This window comes from Bombyx mandarina, chromosome A1 (assembly GCF_030267445.1).
Source record: "Bombyx mandarina strain Sakado chromosome A1, ASM3026744v2".
NCBI classification, from domain to species: Eukaryota; Metazoa; Arthropoda; class Insecta; order Lepidoptera; family Bombycidae; genus Bombyx; species Bombyx mandarina.
In genome coordinates, this window is record NC_143234.1 from 3,304,617 (window position 1) to 3,318,017 (window position 13,401).

The 13,401-nt window shown below is 36.9% G+C and overlaps 1 protein-coding gene across 3 annotated transcripts in view; it reads left to right on the forward strand.

Moving 5' to 3' along the window:
• The window catches only part of RhoGAPp190 (Rho GTPase-activating protein 190), a 45,497-nt gene that overhangs the window by 1,316 nt on the left and 30,780 nt on the right, over positions 1-13,401 (forward strand). For all 3 annotated transcript variants that reach the window (XM_089739630.1, XM_089739631.1, XM_089739632.1), the window contains exons 3-12: positions 3,422-3,534; positions 5,292-5,436; positions 6,182-6,384; positions 7,354-7,596; positions 8,008-8,108; positions 8,857-8,944; positions 9,549-9,676; positions 10,521-10,683; positions 11,536-11,645; positions 12,046-12,232. In XM_089739630.1, the coding sequence (XP_089595756.1) occupies positions 3,422-3,534; positions 5,292-5,436; positions 6,182-6,384; positions 7,354-7,596; positions 8,008-8,108; positions 8,857-8,944; positions 9,549-9,676; positions 10,521-10,683; positions 11,536-11,645; positions 12,046-12,232 (1,481 nt within the window). The remainder of the gene's footprint in view (positions 1-3,421; positions 3,535-5,291; positions 5,437-6,181; positions 6,385-7,353; positions 7,597-8,007; positions 8,109-8,856; positions 8,945-9,548; positions 9,677-10,520; positions 10,684-11,535; positions 11,646-12,045; positions 12,233-13,401) is intronic.

Consider the following 13,401-nt stretch of genomic DNA (forward strand, 5'->3'; position numbering starts at 1 on the left):
ATTTATACTTTGATTGAATTAGTAGGTATAATTTTGTGCCTAGTTATTTTGTGTTACTCTATATATCATGATTATCATACCTTCAGGACCTGAATTGTTTCATACATACTGCAGATTAATCAACTGAATTTTGTAAAAAAGACATATTACAAGTATTCATCATTGATATGTTTACATGTATCAAATAAATCTGACCACTAAAAAAATAAAAAAGGTTCTTTTGAATGATATTGTATTGTTTTGAATGTTAATTTGTATAATATTAAATGATTAGATGTAAATGGTTCCTTTGAGATTTTTTCTTCCAATTTACAGGAACAGGTCAATAGTTTTTATGGATTATGTTATGAAAATCTCAGTTAATAATTACAACTACATTTATGTCTGTGCCTTCAAAAACTTTACAGCATTTGAAATATCAATAATAAACTTGTGATTAGTAAAAGTATTATAACAGCAAAGAAACATGTTTTCTCTTAACTGTGTGATAGATTTTGTTCCCAATAGTCCGCACCCCTGACTTGTGCACTGAGGGTTGTAGGTGTGATGCTCACATTCAAAATAATAGGGAAGACTTGACTTTTTTGGAGTAGAGCAAAATAAGATTGAACAAAAAAGAACACTAGTGCATAATTTCCAATGTTCCCCAGGAACGAGCTTTTTAATAGTAGAGATGACAAGCACTGGCATTCACATCCATTGGGTGTCAAGATTATTGATGTCTATAGACCAAAAAGTGAACATCAATGAATACACACACACACACGGGCCACAAGTGTATCAAACTCAGTTGCATCAGACTAAGACCTAATGAATTTTAATTTAAATTATTTACTCTTATCGGAACAAATAGGTAGAATGCTGGTTCATGCAAAATGTGCAATGTGACAAAAATTATTGGACATGAAACTATAATTTGTGATACTGCTGATAATGTACTGAGACTTACGTTCATCCACATTTTGATGGGATTGTAAGCAAGTAACACATTTTAACAAACAAATATAATTAATTAATTAATTTTATTATTCGCAATATTAATGTAACTTAATAATATTTCATTATGAGATTATGTTGTTTTAAATTTAAATTATGAAAATTAAAGCATAGGTACACTTAAATTGTAGATAAATGCCTTGTATTGTGCAAGAGAGGTTTTGTATCCAGCAACAATGCTGTCAATTTCTAAATAAGGAGAGCAACAATTGATTTCAACATTTCTAATTGAAAGGAAACTTAGTGCATTTGTTATGGTAATTTTGTTGTGTGCTTAGTACTTTATAGTGTTGCAAGTACAGTAATTGTTGGAAATATACTTGAACTTAATTAAGCTATGTATTGCAGTTGAAAATAATCTATATATATAAAAATGAATTGCTGTTCGTTAGTCTTGCTAAAACTCGAGAACGGCTGGACCGATTTGTCTAATTTTTGTCTTGAATTATTCGTAGAAGTCCAGAAAAGGTTTAAAAGGTAGATAAATATGAAAATGCTCGGAATTAAATAACAAAACAACAATTTTCTTTTTTCCTTTGATGTCCCTCATCGGACGGATTCCTTTACTGTGTTTTAAGTTTATTTTATACAAAAGCTTAGGTCTTTTATTTATCGATCGAGACACTACGAAGTCTGCCGGGTCAGCTAGTATTAAATAAAAACGTTCACATTCTCTTTAAATGTAGAAATTAAGTTATGCAGGTCGGAAAATGGAAACATTTTTAATGATGTTGAATTATTGAAAAATAATTTAGGTACACCATAAAAAATAAACATGTTTTTCAAAGTATACCCACATTTAGTCATGACTTCGAGTCATTTAGTTTTAAAAGTAATAATGTATTTAATTGTTTTTTTCTGAAAATTGGTTCAAATGCATAATGTAGTTGAACTTGTGTGAGTTTTGGCAAAAATAATCACATCTGAACATATTGTGATTGTGCCTAATCTATTGTTATATTGTTATCAACACTATTTCCACATCTAAAGTTTGTGTGCCCAAAAAACTGTTTGTATTGTCAAGAGTAAGTTGATACACTTATGATAGGAATCATAATATGTGAATAATTATGATTCTATGTATTTATGATGTTATCATTTATTTTCATAAAATTTAACATCTGTTTAGATATCATGGGATTATTTGAATGTTATGAAACAGAGATTAATATAAGTTTTTTTCCTAAATAATTTTAGAGGTTAATTTGCTAGCTAAAATTTAGGCCAGAATTCTACCAATTTGTTGCACTAGACTATTATGGCTTATTTAGTAGGAGCATATATCGCAATGTATACATAAATTCACTATTATAACTGAGTTTGAAATTTAATTTGCATTAAGGTGGTCCAACCTTATAAACTGGAATTTACAAAAATAGAGATTTGCAGTGGTTATTGCATTGTACCTATTCTGTCTTACAATTCTCCTTATTACTCGATCAAACTTGCCAGAATTTATTCTGACTTGTTAAGTATTTAAGAACCTATTGTTGAATTTACTCACCCAATCTTATCAATGGTCCTGAAATATTCCTTGAAATGCTAATGGTAACTAAAGAAAGTTTAACTGGGCAAATCAAGGACCTAAGAACATGAGGCAACAACTCACATATATTAATTTGAATAATGATAATGAATAGATTCAATAATTTAAACTTCACCGTTGTTGGGTTGCACATTGTGTATTATGAATTATGAAAAAAAACACTGATTAGAATGATCTTGATTGTGAAAAATAAGCTGGTCCACAGCTAGACGTTCACGCTCCCTGTCTACCTCTACCTCTACCTCTTGGTGCAATAATTCACTTCGGTCTAATTCAATGACAACATTTGAATTCATTTTATTCTCATATTGAATTTTCCGCTTAATGAACATAAGTTAAATCCAAAAGTTCTAATAGCTATTAAATAAGAGATGTAATACTTTAATCGTTTCTTAACTTTTTTAAATAATATCGTTATTAAATCAACATGTCTCTGATTTCTTAAATAAATGCAAGCACATCATAATAATATAATTCACTCACTTTTTAAATTTCATATATTTTTTTAATGTATACTAATTTAGTGATTTTTAATTATTAGATTTTTTTTTAAATATTTTTTATGGCTTAGATGGGTGAACGAGGTCGCAGCCCACCTGATGTTAAGTGGTTACCGGAGCCCATAGACATCTACAACGTAAATGCGCCACCCACCTTGATATATAAGTTCTAAGGTCTCAGTATAGTTACAACGGCTACCTCACCTTTAAACCGAAACGCATTACTGCTCCACGGCAGAAATAGGCGGGGTGGTGGTACCTACCAGTGCGGACTCACAAGAGGTCCTACCACCAGTTATTGGAATTTAGTTATTTTTGTAGATTTAAAGATAATTGAGAGTCTTCGTTCGAATTTCAAGGAATAATTTGTCTGCTTAAGGTACGGAAAAGGAGAAAGGGCAGCTAGGCGTGGGCAAGTCATGCCTCTGTAACAGGTTTGTTCGAACCCACGCCGATGATTACAACGTCGATCACATTTGCGTTCTAAGTCAAGTAAGTGTTACCGATACTTTCACAGAATATTTTTAGTTGAATGAAGCATCAAATCAAATCAAATCAAATCAAATCAAATTTTATTAGCTAAAACACGGTTTACAAAGTTGTTGATACTTGTTAGTTATTTAATAGAACAGCGTGTTTCTACCAGGTCGGCGTGCAAATTATTCAAAATTATTTACATTATTAATGAATTAAAATAACAAACAACAAATAAATTAATTGAATAAGAATTAGTTATTTCAGTGATAAAACGAAAACAAAGAACAGTAAGAAGCGAACATAAGATTAACATAATGATTTATCATTTAAGAAATCGTTAACTGTATAATAGCATCTTAAAGTTAATAATTTTTTCAAATTCTTTTTAAACAAAAATAATTTGTCTTTTTTCATAGCATCAGGTAGCTTATTATATATTTTCGGTGCCATACACAGTATACTTTTTTGCATAAGAGTTGTCTTAGCACAGTGCAAACACAATTTATTTTGGTCGCGCCGGTTACTACCGCATCACTACATAGTATAAAAAAAAGTCGCTTTCTCAGTCCCTATATCTGTCTGTCCCTATGTATGCTTAAATCTTTAAAACTACGCAACGGATTTTGATAGCGTTTTTTTTTAATAGATAGTTTGATTGAAGAGGCAGGTTTATATGTATAATAACATCCATTAAATAGTGGAGAAACCAATAATAAATTACAGTTTCCGAAGCGAAGCGAGGGCGGGTCGCTAGTCTTATATATCGAGGGGCGAAAGGCTGTTTGGTTTAAGCGACATTTCGCATAACACGCGGCCCTTTTCTTTGTAATTAAAGGTCCGTTTTATTTAGTATTAGCATCAACGATTCGATGTTTTTAATAGAACTTCAATTAAGTTTACTACTCCCTTCAAATAGATGAAGAAGTGTTTTTGTTTTCATATTTTTTCCACATTTTAAATTTTGAATCGCTCTTCTGTGAAGTTGTGAAAATGTACCTTAAACCAAATAGCTTTTCACCCCTTGATATTGTTTTGTGTTTAGGGTTGAAGGATTACTGGTGGCCCGGAGGCCTTTCCAGTTTCACCAAGACAGATTGTGACGTAGCAGGTAAGCACTTATATAAACATGTATCAGTTTATTACTCTCTCCTAATAAACTGATACATGTTTATGTAAGTGCTTACTTACTACGAGGCGAGCAAAAGCTCAGCTAGGAGTGGTGGGATTTGCTCAAAACTCAAAAGTAGCTCCTTCGCGAATGAATCTACTACCGGATCGGAATCGCGACCCGTTGAGAAGATCCGGCGAGAAACTCAGCGAGCTGATGCATGGGTTAAGTTGCGGTTACCGGGGTCCTTTCCTTTTTAGCCTGCTCCTAGTGTTAGAGCTGAAGGCGTCTAATGCATAGGTTACTGGATCTGATGGACCCGTAAGGACGTGACGTGATATTACGATATCTCCATATTAGAAGCGGACGGGGACCCCTCAGACACAGCCCACTGAGTTTCTCGCCGGATCTTCTCAGTGGGTCGCGTTTCCGATCCGGTGGTAAATTCTGCGAAGCACGGCTCTTGCTAAGGTTCGTGTTAGCAACGTCATCAGGTTTGAGCCCCGTGAGCTCGCCTGCTAGTTTAGGCGACGCTGATACAGCCTCTCAAGGCTATCAGCTTAGGTAGGGAAAAAAAAAGGACGGGAAATACTTGATTATGCTATTTGACAATACCGGTGTGCGTCCTACAAAATCATGATGAACACGTGTTTGTATGTTTCAGTCGGATTTCAGCGGGCGCGTTGTGAACAACGATCATTTCCTGTACTGGGGCAACGTGCAAAAGGAGAACGACGATCAGGAGTACAGGTTCGAGATAGTCGAGCAGACCGAGTTTGTGGACGATGCATGCTTTCAGCCGTTCAAAGGTGAGTCACTTAAATTAGAAATGAGAATAATAATATCATAATAATCATATTTTTTTACTAGTGGTAGGACCTCTTGAAAGTCCTCACGGGTAGGTACCAACACCCTGCCTATTTCTGCCGTGACGCAGTAATGCGTTTCGGTTTGAAGGGTGGGGCAGCCGTTGTAACTATACTTGAGACCTTAGAACTTATATCTCAAGGTGGGTGGCGCATTTACGTTGTAGATGTCTATGGGCTCCAGTAACCACTTAACACCAGATGGGCTGTGAGCTCGTCCACCAATCTAAGCAATAAATAAAAAAATCCAGCTGGGTTAGGGGTCTGACACAGAAGGCAGTTATCCTCGATACTGCGCGCGTTGTTAGAAGTTTTCTCACGCTGGAGTCCTAATCACATGTGGCTTGTGTCGGAGACACCGCCATCAGCGGAAATCTATTTTTATATAGAGTTTTATTAAAATAGTGTATAATTAGTAAGATTTTAAATAAATATAGATTATAATAATAATATATTTAAAGATTAAAATCGACTGAACTCATAATATCGTTAATTCGATTAATGTTATTTAAATTGTGTCTGGTAATTGTTTAAATATACAAAATAAATATATCATTAGCTATTGCGTTTGCTATTCAACAAAAAAAAAGCGCTGAATTTGTTTCGCTGAATATTCTGCTCTTGGAATTTGCAGCAGAGATGACCTTGAACTTTTTAAATGATATAAATAATTGATTTCTTTTTGTAGTTGGCAAAACTGAACCGTACGTGAAGCGATGCGTCGCCACGAAACTCCAGTCGGCCGAGAAATACATGTACGTGTGCAAGAACCAGCTCGGCATAGAGAAGGAGTACGAGCAGAAACTGATGCCGGAAGGGAAGCTCACCGTTGACGGGTTCATGTGTGTCTATGACGTCAGCCTGGTGCCGGGGAGGACTTGGGAGAAACAGGTATGATTGATGTAACGTTTTGTTTTGTTAGTTTTGTGTCTGGAGTCATCATAGCGAGATTGATGTGTCGCTTTTTTTTCCTACCTATTCTAGTAGTAACCTTGATGGGTTATTCTAGATTCCGAGCTAGTACGTCCTATTCTAGTAACCTTGAGGGGCTATTCTAGATTCACCGAGCTAGTAGAGGGCTCAAACTGGGCGTGTTGCTAAAACTGGCCTTAGCAAGAACAATGCTTCGCAGAATCTACCAGCGGTTTGGAAACGCGACACACTGAGAAGATCCTTCGAGAAACTCAGTGGGCTGTGTTTATGAGTTAATTTACTCGTCAAGCCCTTCAGCACAGGCGACGGGTTCGGCGAGGATGGTGACCGGCACACGTCGCGGTTTTAAGGACAGAAATTATAAGCGAAATTCGACTTCGGTCAAGGCTGCCGGCCGCTTAGAACAACATTCCCATCTCATCCCATGAGTGTCGTAAAAGAGGTCTAGGGAATTATCGGAAAATGTGAACAGTGTTCTTTGTGTATAATCGTCCTTGCGTCGTATTCCTCATTGCTGAGGGTCGTGACCACCCTTTTGTATCACCTTCGCACGCACGATCTTGTATAATACCGTGTATAATACCGGCATGCCTCAATCGATAATTGGCTGTTACGGGTAGTATTGTAATCCCATGCGAGGGGGTCTCAGCACTCTGCCTATTTATGATTCAAAGCAATAGTGGATTGGAGCTTTTAAGGTGGGATAGATAGAACTTAAATTTAGATATCATCTCTCAAGGTTGGCGATGGCATTGTGATGTCTATGAGCTTCTATAGCCACTGAACCCCACGTGGGCCGTGAGTTCGTTGACCTATCAGCACAATAAATAAAAAAGTTCAAAATGAAATGGGCCTTTAATTCCTCAGTCGCCTACAGCGTTGCTTTCTCACACATACGTGATTAGTGTATGTGTGCAATTGTTCCAGAACGAAATTATAGCGGCCATATTGCAAAATATAATCAAGCTCAAGAAGCCGGTTGTGCTGGTGACTACGAAAAACGACGAGGCTTGCGACCAGGGAGTCCGGGAGGCAGAACGCTTAGTTCAAAGGAAAGAGTTCAAAGGCTCCATACCGATAGTGGAGACGTCCAGCCACGACAACGTCAATGTGGACCAAGCGTTCTTCCTGCTGGCCCAGATGATTGATAAGTCGAAAGCGAGGATCAAGGTGAGTTGTAGTATTAGTGTAATACCACATGATCTACTGGTGGTATGACGTCTTGTAAGTCCGCGCGGGTAGGTACCACCGCCCTGCCCATTTCTGCCGTGAAGCAGTAATGCATTTCGGCTTGAAGGGTGGGGCAGCCGTTGTACTGATACCATTGAAATCATATCTCAAGGTGGGTGTCGGCATTTGCGTTGTAGATTTCTATGGGCTTCAGTAATCACTTAACACCATGTGGGCCGTGAGCTCGTCCCATCCAGCAATAAATAAATAAAAGATGAAATTCAGAAATTGAATCGTAACAGTAGTGGGATGTTGGATCGTGCGTGCAAAATACGCCGCTCCGCCGCATTCCTTAGTTTCGATCATGAACTATGTATACGAGAAAACCCTGAACAGTTTGGTCTTGTAAAGGTGGCGAACTACGCGGAGGCTCTGCGCATAAGGCGGGAAACTTTGGACTTCGTGACGGAAGCGTTCACTCAGCTCATACGGATACACGTCGAGGATCATAAGTGAGTGTTACGTCTAGTCGCCTGTATACACATATATATAGCACCTTTAGAATTGAAGTAGCTTCCGGCTATGGAATGAGCTCCCCTCCACTGTGTTTCCCGAGCGCTATGACATGTCCTTCTTCAAACGAGGCTAGCGGAGAGTACTTAACGGTAGGCAGCGGCTTGGCTCTGCTCCTAGTATTGCTGAAGTGCGTGGGCGACGGTGATCACTTATTGTCAGACGGGCCGTGTGCTCGTCTACCTAATAGGGCGACAAAAAAAAGAAAAAAAAGGCTTAACTAAACATTTTTAAGAAAATGAGTTTTATATTTCGAGCGGCTTATAAACATGTATTCTACTATCAGTTTATAAAATTAAATTTTTCAAATTAAATCTTAAATTTAAAATTTATTGTAGAACAGGACATAGTACGCTTTCCGTCACTTTTAAATCAAGCGCATACTTCAAACTTTAAGGAGTGCGCTTTAAGGCTTAAAATATTAAAACTGACATTGAAAAAAAATTACATTCTTCAATTATATTTTTGGCGATTACCAAAAAAAAAAACAAGTTTTTTGGATTGGATTCTTCAATTTTAAAGGTGCGATATGTTGCCGCGTTTATCTAACACCCGGGATTACCTGATCGTAAAGGAAACTCAAATGAAACAAAGTGTGTGCTTAGAATGGTAGTTAATTGTCTTCTTCTGTATTTTCTGTATATTAAAAAGACCAACAATAAATATCTTTCGTTTGTTTTCCTTCAGAGAATTATGGTCTTCTGTGAGCAAGAGGCTTTGTCATCACGCGGAGTGGATTAAGTTTGTTCAACAGTTTGGGAATGATGGTACTCAAGTAAGTGCTGTATGAATTCATTTAGTAATTAATATACGATCGTACGAAATATGAATCTATTATAACGCCGAATATTCGAAATACTCACAAAATATTTTGTTAACTTTTGGAAAATTTACTATTTCCAATTTTATTTATTTATGACAATAACATAAAGTTCGTCAATAACAAACCTTACGAAACAAACAATCGGCATACAAACAGAAGAAGAAAACATTTTTGAATTGCTTGGTCAATATATTTACCTATGCTCAACTCAGTTATTCAAATTCATATAATACATATGTATATACTCAATTAACTTAAATCGTCGCTGTCAAACCAAAATCTGCTATGTGCAGAAACTCTATTTTGAATTAACGAGTAACAACACTTTCGTATAAAATTTAAATGAAGGTGAATTTTTAAGAAATATATCAAATGAAAGCTATAGATAAATATTAAAGCTATAGACACATAACAATTTTTTTATACGGTAGATAGGGCTGTGAACTATACGAAAACGTCAAAAAGTGCACATAGCAGATTTTGGTTTGACAACGACGATATTATTCTTTGCCCTTCATGTCGAGTTGTGACAGTTCGTTGACATGTCCCTTGGCAGGTCGTGTTCCGTCGGCACGTGCGCCGCCTCAAGGAGGAGCGCTCTGCGAAGAAGCTGCGGAACCAACTCGCCAAGCTGCCCCAAGTGCTGGCGAGACTCCAGCTGCCCACCGAAGAACTACAAGAGAAGTTAGTCTTCTTAAACTATTTATAAAAAAAGCAGCTTTCAATACTTTTATCGCTCTTTAAATTTGGATATTAACTGATTGAATATGTAATGACCTTATTTTTTTTATTATCCCTTTAGGTTATGGTAGTTTTGACATTTAATTTAATTTTTTGTTTTAATATCATCATTATTTTTATTATATTTAGAATACTACACATTCTACATATTGTTTTTATTTAATTTTGATGTGCTATATGAAATGTCATTGTTTATGAATGTAATATGGATGCAAAATCTGAAGTAAATGAAATAAATAAATAAATTGCTATCAAATATATGGGTCGACACTTCGACAGTCAGTCGTTATTTTTTAATTTGAATAATAAAAGCAAAAATATAACAAAAACGGTACGCGTGCAACTCGAGGCACGTGAATGAAGTGAAACTTCTTTTTCGATGTGTAGTATTGTGGTGTTCTTCATTTTTCGTCCTTAAATCAGATGGCTCTTGTAATAGGGAATGCTATAAGAGATGCGACATCTTCAACATTTATATTACGTATATTTTAAATTATAGATTGAAAAAAAAATCTTTTTAAATAGTTCATAAAAATATTGAACGCTATCCGTTGCTATCGCTCGCGCTGGCTTGCAACAGGTCTACTACGCGCATGCTTTCGAGTGCCACGTATTCACTCTCGCCCTCTCTCTTTCTATTCCAAGGTAGCGTTAAACGTTTAACGCTACCTTGTTGGAAGTCGCATTAGAAGTTTCACTTCAAAAATATAAATTGTATAGAATTAAGTCCGAGGTGGATTTGTTGTAACATGATCCTTAATGTTGATCGTTACGGATTGTTTTCCAGCGACTGGCCGGTGGTGGTGCGGCAGCTGCGCCTGCACCGCGACTTCTCGGTGTACTTCAGCGAGGGCCGCGGCGCCGACTCGTGCTCCGAGACCGGCTCCGAGCTGGACAGCCCCCTCGCCATCGACACCACGCTGCGGGTCGGCGAGAGGGCTCGCTATCAGGTGCACAAACAAAATCTGTCACCGGTTAACCGTTTTAGTGCTGAGCTTATATTCATATATTTTGTAGGCAGCGGCTTGGCTCTGCCCCCGGCATTGGAAAACCCCCCGGAAAACACCATAATAAAATTGTTATGTCGTATGTTTTTATTAGCTATTTTCATGTGCTTATAACTTGTATTTACTATCCTATTCCAAATATACAATACATTACTGTCGAAACTGTGACCTGTGATTGCACAGAAACTTGATAAGCTATCCTAATAACGGCTAATAACGGCCGTCTGGTGTAGTGGTAAGTGACATGGTCACTGCACAAGGGGGTCGCGGTTTCAAATGCCGCCAAGGGAAGATATTTGTATGATAAATATAAAAAATGTATTTACCAATGTTATAGATTTATATTAAATATCTGTATGTGTATAATAAAAATCGTATATTTATTTCCCTTATCTGGTACCTGTAACACAAGTTCTTAACGAACTTAGTACGGGACCAGTTAACGTGGCGTGATTGTTAGTAAACATTTATTTATTTACTAGCTGACCCGGCAGACTTCGTAGTGCCTCAATCGATAAATAAAATACCTAAACTTTTGTATAAAATAAACTTAAAACAAACAAAAGGAATCTGTCCGAGGGGGGACACATCAAAGGAAAAACAAAATTGTTATTTTTATTTAATTCCGAGCATTTTCATTCTTTTATCTACCTTTTCAACTTTCTCTGGACTTCCACAAATCATTTAAGGCCAAAATTAACCAAATCGGTCCGGTCGTTCTCGAGTTTTAGCGAGACTAACGAACTACAATTCACTTTTACGTATATATAGATTATTTATTATCCTTTATTTTAGACACTCGGTCAGTCGCAGAAGATACCCTACGAGATATTGGAGACGAACGAGGCAGCTGCGGTGTTCAAGTCCTTCCTTCACGAAGCCCAGGAGGAGCAGAGGAATTATGAGTGAGTAAATAATCTATATGAATGGGATCCTAATGTTAATGAATGAATGAACGAATGAATGATTTATTTTATTTCAGACAACAAGTCCATATGTGTACATAGTATCATTGAAACATACTTAAAATTAACAAAACCAATCAAATAAAAAAAGATACATTTATTTTAAAAAAATATTAGTTTAATACATTTAAAATATTCCACTCAACTGATACTTACTTCGAATCAACCATGATTATTATTATTATTATTTAGTCCGCAAGTGAACCACGGTACAATGGTTCAAGTACCGACAGTCATAATGGTCTGTTAATGCCTATGAGCATCTTTTTTTTATGATTGAAGAATTAGTGTTGGCCCGGAGGTCTTTCCAGTTTCACCACGACAGGATGATGCTTAACAGATGGTGTCAGCAATTCAAACGTCTCCTGGAGGAGACCGGGTACGTGACTCCTGGGAAGCAGCTGTCGGAGGTGCGCGTGCTGCTGATGGGCAGGGAGTGCTACGAGGCCCTCTCCGAAGAACAACAGCAGAGGGTCTACGACCAGCACCAGAGGCAGATACAGCGTCGGGCGAAACACAACTTTCAGGTATTGTTCTTCAGCCCCTGCGCAAAGATGACACGCAAAATCGTGAAGCGTTCCACGTTTTTCCACAGTGCGTTTCCAGAGGTCTTTTTTGCCACGTACCATCCGGCTATGGAATGAGCTCCCCTCCACGGTGTTTCCCGAGCGCTATGACATGTCCTTCTTCAAACGAGCCTTGTGGAGAGTACTTAACGGTAGGCAGCGGCTTGGCTCTGCCCCTGGTATTGCTGAAGTCCATGGGCGACGGTAACCACTCACCATCAGGTGGGCCGTATGCTCGTCTGCCTACAAGGGCAATAAAAAAAAAGATAAAAAGCGAAGGAGTCCGATATTCACTTTCAATTTATCAGTAAATTTTAAAATATAATTAAGTAAACCTAATATCTTAGTTTAATTGGTTAGAGAGTGTTGAAGCTGTATTTTTTGCTAATTATTCTGAAAACATCTTAATATGAACAAAAGCACCTTGTTACTTTAATTTTGGATCGACACGTTTGATTTTTTTATAATATGTAATTACCGTAAAATTACTATACACTAACAGTGTGGTCTCCCCATTTTATTTTTATAATAACTATTACAATATTACAATATGGTTTCTTTAGGTTTAAATGTGTAATAACGGTTGTTTATTAACTGTTTTGTATCAGTGAAAGTGCACAAATGTGGGAAAATGAAACAAATCCGCTCGACGTAGCTTCTCGGGATCCTCCAAAAAGTCAACTGAAAAATTCTCAGCGAATAACCACTATTTTATTGAGATTGTATTTCATCAATATGGTTATTTTGAATAATGTTGGTACCGCCGTACCCAGCTGTAGTTAGTATGAGATCGGGTGTGCGTTCAACATGGGCATTGTAATAATACATACATACTCATAAAAAAACAATTTAACTGTTTTTTATTTTTAAATAAACTACTACTAATTGAATTTAGAACTGTCTGATGAACTCATCTTTGTTTAATACTTCACTATTAAATTTTATTGCCTTTTGTTTATTTCACTTTTACACTAAACATGTAAATTACCCGAGCACAACAATGTCGGAGAATTTTAGGTGCGTGAGAGCAGACGTAGACACTAACGCGCATGCAAAAGTTACACTTTCTTCCCTGTACGGCAGGAGGAAAACCGAACTTTCGGCGTAGGTAGGAGAAAAATAATGTTTCA